Source organism: Aythya fuligula, chromosome 1, assembly GCF_009819795.1.
Source record: "Aythya fuligula isolate bAytFul2 chromosome 1, bAytFul2.pri, whole genome shotgun sequence".
Classification (NCBI taxonomy): domain Eukaryota; kingdom Metazoa; phylum Chordata; class Aves; order Anseriformes; family Anatidae; genus Aythya; species Aythya fuligula.
This window is the reverse complement of record NC_045559.1, coordinates 14,476,787-14,485,063: the sequence shown is the minus strand read 5'-3', so window position 1 is coordinate 14,485,063 and position 8,277 is coordinate 14,476,787. Positions and strand designations below refer to the sequence as shown.

At 38.9% G+C, this 8,277-nt stretch overlaps 1 protein-coding gene across 3 annotated transcripts in view; it reads left to right on the top strand.

Moving 5' to 3' along the window:
- The first annotated feature begins 5,328 nt into the window (after positions 1 to 5,328).
- Positions 5,329 to 8,277, top strand: part of ATXN7L1 (ataxin 7 like 1) — a 74,684-nt gene continuing 71,735 nt past the window's right edge. For all 3 annotated transcript variants that reach the window (XM_032190371.1, XM_032190380.1, XM_032190389.1), the window contains exon 1: positions 5,329 to 5,431. In XM_032190371.1, the coding sequence (XP_032046262.1) occupies positions 5,329 to 5,431 (103 nt within the window). The remainder of the gene's footprint in view (positions 5,432 to 8,277) is intronic.

Sequence of the window (8,277 nt, the reverse complement as noted above, 5' to 3'; positions counted from 1 at the left end):
AAATAGTTACTGAACAACTTACCTTTTTTTTCATGAAAAGTAGAAAACGAAGGAAAATTGTACTTGGTGGAGAAGAAAGCTGATGCAAGGAGTGTGACGCTTATATCTGAGATAAGGCTATCCTGTCTATGCAAGCACATTCAACTGCTCTCTGAGTAATACCCTGAATATATTGTTTCAGTTTCAAGTCAACATTCAAATTACTTATTTTTTTTAAGAAATCTCAAATGTGAAAGTAATGTAATACACTGAAAGATTCTTTGCTTTCCCACATTTTTGAATGATGCATGGATTTTTCACTTCTGTGGAACAAGAGGGAAATACTGAGCAAGTTCCTAGACACAGAATTTGGAAGTCTGTGTCTGCACATGGATTTCTTTTTTTCCCATTACAATTCTCTTCACTGCCTTTTCTAAGTTTTTCTTTATTAGTTTTTAAACCAGTGTTAGTTGAATATTCTTTCTCCATCTCTCCTCCTCCCCCCTCTTCTTTCCCATATGCATCACTAATATTTTTTAAAGCAGGCTTTGTGCGAACACTTAGTGAAGCAGCTGATATATAGGAGAATGTTTAAAGTGTGTATAATTTATAGCAAAAGATCATCATTAAAAATTTAATTTCCCACGCAATATTATGAGATCTTGCCGCTCAACAACCTTAATTCTGCAGTGGAAGAGTGTTTTAGATTACTTCTAGCTTGTGTTTTATTGTATGGTAGGATGTAAGTGATTATGAATTATATAATGTCAGAGCAGGAACTTCATATAAGTCATCTGGCTTTGATTGTAACTAAAAATAATTCCTTTGTGTGTGTTGTCGTAGAAGATAAAAAGTCGTATTTGGCACCTGCATTTTTATGTTCCTGCCACGGTTTGTAGAAGCAACATTTTCTTTTGTTTCTATGGTATTTGTGTTTTCAATGCACATTTTACGAAGCTGATGTCTTACAAAACTGTGTCATGTGGCTACAGCTGTCTTTTTATTTGCAAATGTTAGTGATAAAACTACAAGCAGAAGTTGCATTTGTTTCCCAAGCACCATGGCAAAGTATACACACAGTAATATTTGGGTTAAGATTTTAATCTAGGAACGTCAGGTTTCCTACAGTCAGCATTCACTGTCTCTGATTTTCACGTATCTTGCATATTTTTCACATGATATGGGACACTCCGCATCCTGTTAGTCAAATAGCTCCTTTTCAAGCAAGGCTGTTGTCAGTGTTTGCTATCACGGACCTGGCTGGCCAAAAGATTTCATTCTGAGGGGACAATGATTTGGTACTACGAGGAGAGGCGTATATAGAGAGAACCCTTCCACAAAGCCTGTGGGGACTGGAAAATCAGTTTTCTGTTCGTTCTTCCATCAAGACCGTACTCCCAGTCTGCTGAAAGCATCTTCTGGTAAAATGAGGTAACTGTGATGGGGGCCATGGACAGCTTTTACTCGTTAGAAGCAGTGGGCAGCTCTTCTTCTGCCTTGGACTTGTAGCTGTCTGTATTTGCAGGTAGGAAACAAGTGGGCCACAGACTCTGACAGTGTCGGTAGAAAACAAATACTCTTCACAATCCTCCTTCTCTCTTCTGTCCCTCCCTGTTCTTTCTGTGCTTTAATAATGATTTCAGTATCATTTGGTAGGTGCTCGCCCTATTCATGGATTATCTGCCATCTTCTTCCATGTTCTTACCTTCTCTCCTGAAGAGGGCTTTCCTGAGTTAGCTTTGGAAAGGGCTGTTTTCTGTTCTCTTCTCCACAGTTAACCTTTCCTGAGAAGCTTATCGCTGTTGCTTCCAGCTTAGCAGCCAAGGAGGTGTGATGGTTGGCTCGAGAAGATAAATCTTTGGAGAGGCTGTTGTCTTTTTTGCTGCACATAAAAAGATCTAGATTGTCAAATGGCTGTAATCAGATCTGAGAACAAATTCCTTGTCCAAAATCACCCTTTAGTCCTGGCTGCTTCGAGTAGGACATACTAGCATTAGGCTGTTCTTATTAAAAACAAGAAAACATCTATAAAAAGATGTATGCTTGTTTATTTTCTGCTTTCTTTATCATTTTGTACTTTCCTTGTTTTCTTCATTCCCAATTCTCTATGATACGGATTGCATTTGTAATACTGTCACACCTAATAAAGTGAGTCCCTGATTGGAATTTCTGGCGAGACAAAACTAATGCTTGGTACTGTTTTTAATTAAAAAATAATTTATATATACTGTGTGCGTGCTTGTGGATCATGAGTTTAATCGTGAAGACCAATTTGTGCCAATCTTGTTAGCATTGATGGAACTACCAGGGTTAGTTCAACCTGTTTGGACATGATGAATTTTCCCTCTTACAAATTCCTGCGTAATGAGTTTTTAAGGAATCCAGTCTGAATGATAGTCTTCAGTTGTCTTCAGTTTGTTTTGCAGGTACTGTGATTAAATAGTAACAATTTATTTGTGTAGTCTTTCTGCTTCTGATTTCCAACTTCTGGTCTTCAATCCTTGTGATTCTTGGGTTAGTTTAAGTAGACTTTTGACAGGTGGCTAGTAAATCAACTTAGTATCCAATGGCCCACGTTTATAGTAGAGGTTTTTCACCTCCACTGGACTATTTCTAAGAATCTGCAAACTGAAAAAACCTTTGGAGGCGCTGCCTTTCGGAACATCTTGTACACCACATCAGCTCTTTGATGCTGTGCTTCTCACGGCACCCTCTGGGTGTGATCTCTCACGCATCTGTGCAGTTTCCTTGCATCTCAGCTTCTGCCACCTGGGTATCCCCAAAACCTGAATGTCTGCTGTTTGCCAGGATTGTGCAGTGAGCTCACAGGTACCAGAACCTGTCCTTTACTGCTCTGGCTCCTTGACCACGTCTGGTGGAAAAAGCAGATGATTCAGTGATCCTGTGAACTAACCTGATTTCTTACTCTATGTCCTTGGATAGATTTCTGCAGTATTACTACCTTATGCGTCTTTATAAGTTGCTCCCTGCAGCCAGACTTCATAAAACTCAGACTCAGACCCAGCCAGATTTCATATGCTTCAGGGCTAGGCATATTTTATAGTCTAGCATACAGAGCTGTGAAGGCTAAATGGACTTAAAGAATTTAAAATGGAAAAAAAACTTGCAAGTATAAGCATCTTTTGTGTTTGCAAAGGGCAAATCCTGCATGTTTTCATAGCAAGATTGTCACTGGGCTATTCAAGCAGAAGGAACAAAAGTTTCGAGTCTTTGAGATGTTTTAACCGTTTTTGAAATATCTTGGAAGTGTAATGAAATGGTTGCTTTTGAGCAGAGAATTTGTATCAAATTATACCATGGAGAAATACTCTTTTCTGTGTAGGTTGTCAGTCTGTTAGTGAGAATCTATGTGTTACAATTGGACATGAGATTTTGCCAGTGTAAGAGTTGCTGATGTAAAGTGATCTTTAAGATCATGAGCTTATCCACATGAAAAACGAGAAAGAAAACAGGCCTGCTGTTGGCATCATCAGTACTAACACTAATGGCACAAAAATATTACCTGAGTTGTTATATTTAACTACTGCAGTTCTTTAAGTTTCACCTTGAATGTGTTGATTGCTTCCTTCTGTTTGTGGTGCATTTAAAGCCTTGGGTAGTCCGAGGCTAGAACCGCGAAGGGGTCACAATTAGTAAACCTTTCAGTGGGATTTCATGGCCTGGTAAGAGCAGTAACAGAGAAAGAGGCTTTTGGTTTTCAGGGGATAACAAATAATTCTCATCGTGTCAGACCAAGGAATATCTGTGGGTCGGGAGTGCTGGTTCATGCCCAGGGATGTGTCAGTGAGCCTGTTCGCATCTGCCTGTGGTGCTGCCTAAATTAGCATGAGAGGGGTTGTCCTGGGCCCTGTGGGTTTCTCGTGGCCTGGAGACACTTCCCACTTCATGGCTGCCAGCACTGCCATCACAGGCAACTGCACAGCAGGGAAGACCACAGGGCAGAATCACTTAAAATAATGCGAGGCCCCAAATGCTTGCTTTTGTTAAGAACTGGTGATATAATGTACTTGCTAAAGTTGCTTTTTGAGATAAATAGCTATTTTTAAAGAAAAGTATGACTTGCACATCGAAAACGTATTGCAGAAGTAAGATTTCATCACTGATGGTTATCGCTCAGCTGCTGCCGTGCGTGTTTGTCCTCACCGAGGACCTCCCCATTTTTCTTCCTGTCAGAAAAGCGCCTGCCTGAAAGGTGCCAGGTTGGCGTTTCAGGCTGAGTCAGAAGTCGCACTTGCAGGTTCTCTAATAGATTTTGGAAGCTGCTGAATAACCCTGGAATGTCATTTAGTGTCATCCTTCAACAAAGAGGTGACGTCCTTGAGTAAATGACTGCAAGTGAAGATGTCGCGGCCCTGCTTGGGGAGCAGCGCGATCTGTGCAGCTGGCGCCAGGCGTGCGGTCACAAAGGCAGCAGCACCTTCGTTAGCACCTCTGGGTGTGGTAACACGGTCACAGGAACAGGAGTGACCGTACTGACTGCCTTCAGAGCTGAAAATTGGCGGATGAGTCCACACACTTGTTCTTAAGTTGCGGCAAGGCAGTGAAACGCGCTAACTCACTGCTGGTGTCAGAGCTGGGAGGCCTTCGGCAGTAATGGAAGCCCACTGTGCTCGGTGCCTGTAATGGCTTAATGCATGCCTTGCAGTCTGTGTTTCAGCTGGGAGGGACAAGTGCCTGTCATCGTTTGCCTGTCCCATCATTTGATTTCATGCGATTCCTCATGCTGTCACTGGGAAATACCTCAGGAACCGTCTGTGGCTTGTCAGGGAACCAAACGGGAGGGCATTTGGACAAGGAGGGGTGTTTGCAAAGGATCGGGAATTTCACATCATGACACCTGGTTCAAAACAGGGATGGTGTTTCTGACTGGTTTAAGCTGACCTTGGTTATTCTAACCAGCTTTTAAGCAGGAGACTTTCTCCAGCACTCTGTAGTCATGCTCGGAATATTGTAACATGGAGCCTAACTCAGGCATCCTGTTTTCTAACATAATCCTTAGGAAGGGATGCTAAAAGACATATTCTTCTGCTCTTTCTGTGGCTGACCGGTACAGAAACGTTCAGTCCACTTGTTGGCAGTGAGCATTGTTCAGACTCAGACCGAGGGGATGTGGCTGCAGCTTTAGCACAGCTCCGTGAAACCCAGAAGAGGGAAAAATGTCTCTTTAACGTAGTAAGAAGCCCTAATCGAGCAGTGTATAAAATTGTTTTGTATAAGTTAATATAACAGTAACGGCCCTACAGTATTTTCTTTTTTTTTTTTTTTTCTTAACATCTATTTAAAGCATAACTTCTAATTCTTGTATATATTTTTAACTTTCCCACAGATATGCACTTATTTGGCCATTATCCAGCTCATGATGATTTCTATCTTGTAGTGTGCAATATCTGCAATCAGGTAGTCAAGCCACAGGTTTTCCAGTCACACTGCGGTAAGTGAATGTTTTCTTTCCTGAATTACAGTGCCAAACCAGCGTATGGTTCTCTTAAGAATCCTTGCATACAATCGTGACAGAGGCATTGCAGATACTTGTCCAGTTATCTTGTGTTATTTCCACAGAAAATATCAGGAATGCCTTCAATAGGCATGCTTCCTGTAAAGAAGGAAGTTAAATTAGTTGTTCTAGAAGCTGGGCTTTTCAAGTTGAACTTGTTATACTATATTAACCTATTACAATAAATAAATCCTGTTAGTTAGATACTAGCTAGCCTAAAGCTGTTATAATATAATATTGGATTGTCTTTTATCAAAGTGGCACAGTGAGTGATACTGATTGATGTTAACCAGAATTTGGATGTTATGATGGATTGTTTTCTGATGGGATTTATATGTAGGAACTTACAGATTTGTTTTTATATCTCTTATATGGTTTAATTTTTGAAATAATTGGCATGTTACATCACATTAGTTAAGATTCTATTGAAAGCTGTTCATTTGAGAAACCAGAAATGTGCAGATATTTATTTCTCAATTAGTATGACAATTAGATAACTTTTATTTTGTTTATTTCTAAGCAAAACTGCTTTAATTAGAAATTTTTGTTATTGATTAACAAACTACTCTCAAATAATCTCTGAAAAACTTCATCTCAAGGTCTGGTTTATTTATTATTTATCTGGTGGTTTATTTGTTATTTGTCCAGTGTTTTGTTCCTGGCTTTTGTTTTTTAAATGATTGCAAAATGTGACTGGAATGACTAGATTTGCTTGAAGTTTTAAAGTTTTTTCTTCTTAAAATTCAGTTTAATCAAATTGATTCGAAGGTGATTGCAAAATAATGAATGGGAGCTAGTACTGAGGATGGTGTCAGTGAAATACATTGATGGGGAAAAAAAAAAAAAAAAAGAACCAGCAAAGTTTGCCTTGACTACGAACAACAAATAGATTTCATAAATCCTGTGTCCCTTTCTGTCTTCTTGACAGCAAAGCAACTCAGTAAGTGGAAAATGTAAAAGTGTATTTACTTTGAAGGAGAGATTAACAAAGTATTACCTTGGGTTTGTACGGATGGACTGCTGACAACCAACCAGTAGCAAGTGTGTTCATGTTCAAAAGCAGTCATACAACTCACTGGTACCTTTGGCCCAGACTGAAATAACTGTGAAAAAACACTAATAAGGAAATACAGCTTTTAGCATCCACTGAGTAATTTATGATCTGAAAGAGTATTACTATGAAAAAGACGTTCTAAATTAATTGGAGGGGTAGGATGCTAATTCCAGGGTTTTGACAAGCAGTCCTGTGTGGGTTTTTTATGTTTTTTGTCTCCAAAATTTGCTTCTTGCTCTTATACTCAGTTTTTTCTTGTCCAGCTTCAGGTATCTTATGGTTCTTTCGGTGACAGCAGAAAAGCTTCTCTGTGTGTGCTGATCGGTACAGTGGGTGCCATAAGCATTGGTGCATTATACAGGGGTGTATGACAGAACAGAAAATAAATGCTGCTGAATTTCTGACCCATAGCTATTGACAATGCTGTGCGGTAGCCTTCGGTAGTTGTGCCCTTTCCTGGATGTGACCACCTGGTCTGGAGAGTGGTATGAAAGCTGGTCCTGTTTTCACGTAGGAGCCATGTGAAACTCCTGCAAGAAGTGTAAAGTGAGATGCTGGATTAGTGTTTTGAATTCTTTATCTTAATGGCCAAGTTTGGTACAGGGTAGCATAGCCAAAACAACCATTCTGTGAACTCGGCTAGAAAGAGCAGAGGTGGAAGAACTTGCTGGTGATACGTCCTTTAAATGAGATTGAGGAGACTGAAGAGCTGTAAAAGGATATTGTAAAACTAAACAGCTGGACAAAATGGTATTTTTTATAGATGAAAGTGAAGTAATCCGTGTTGGAAGGAACTTTTTGAGCTCTCTGGAATTAACCAATTAACATCAGCATTAGTGTTTTGCTTGTGAACTGCAGAGATCCCGTGAGTCACTGGCCTTTTTTCTTTTTTTTTCTCTTTTCTCCATTATTCCATTATTTATGCAATCCCTTTTACTTCATCACAATCCTGTTACACTGAACAACCGAGAGTTAAATTCTGAACTACTTGATTTAAGAACCTAAGGTTAATAAAGACTTTTAAAAAGTCTGCATTAAAAGAAATGGAGCATACTGAAAATAATTGAACAGAGGTGTTGCCCCTTGAAGATTGTACTTAATATACTTAACAAACTGATGTAGGCAGACTTATTTCAGGGAAGGTATTCTAGAATATTGCTGGAAGGCCTAGAGAAGAGCTTTAAATACATATTTTTTATATATGTGTGTGTGTATATATATATGTTTTATATATATATATATATATATATATATATGCATTGTTTTAAAGAAAAAACAGTAAAGGTGATGTACTAAACCTATATAAAAAGTTTTTAGAAGAGAGAAGTGTTCTTGGAGGTCTTAGTAATTATTGAAAAATAATGATTTTTTTCCAAAAAAAATTTATTGCTGAAAGTACTACAGGTTGTGTTACTGGCACACATTGGCTAACATACAATCATTTTAATATGAAATGAGTAAGATTAAAAGAAGAGCTAGACATGTATCTTATTAATCAAATTTTGTTTAATTAATTAGGTCATGCAGCAGTATACCTGTAAATTCAGTGACAGAGAAGACCTCAGTCAGTAGACTTTGAGGTTATTTTAGATTGCCCTGTTTACTGTAAAACGCATTATTTTACATGTCTTGAATTGCAGCTTTAAAGTTGAAACGAAGACAATGAAATGAGGCAGAGTTAGAAGCCAGCACTGGTGTTTTTTTTGGCTCTTGAAGGCTGCATCCTGGG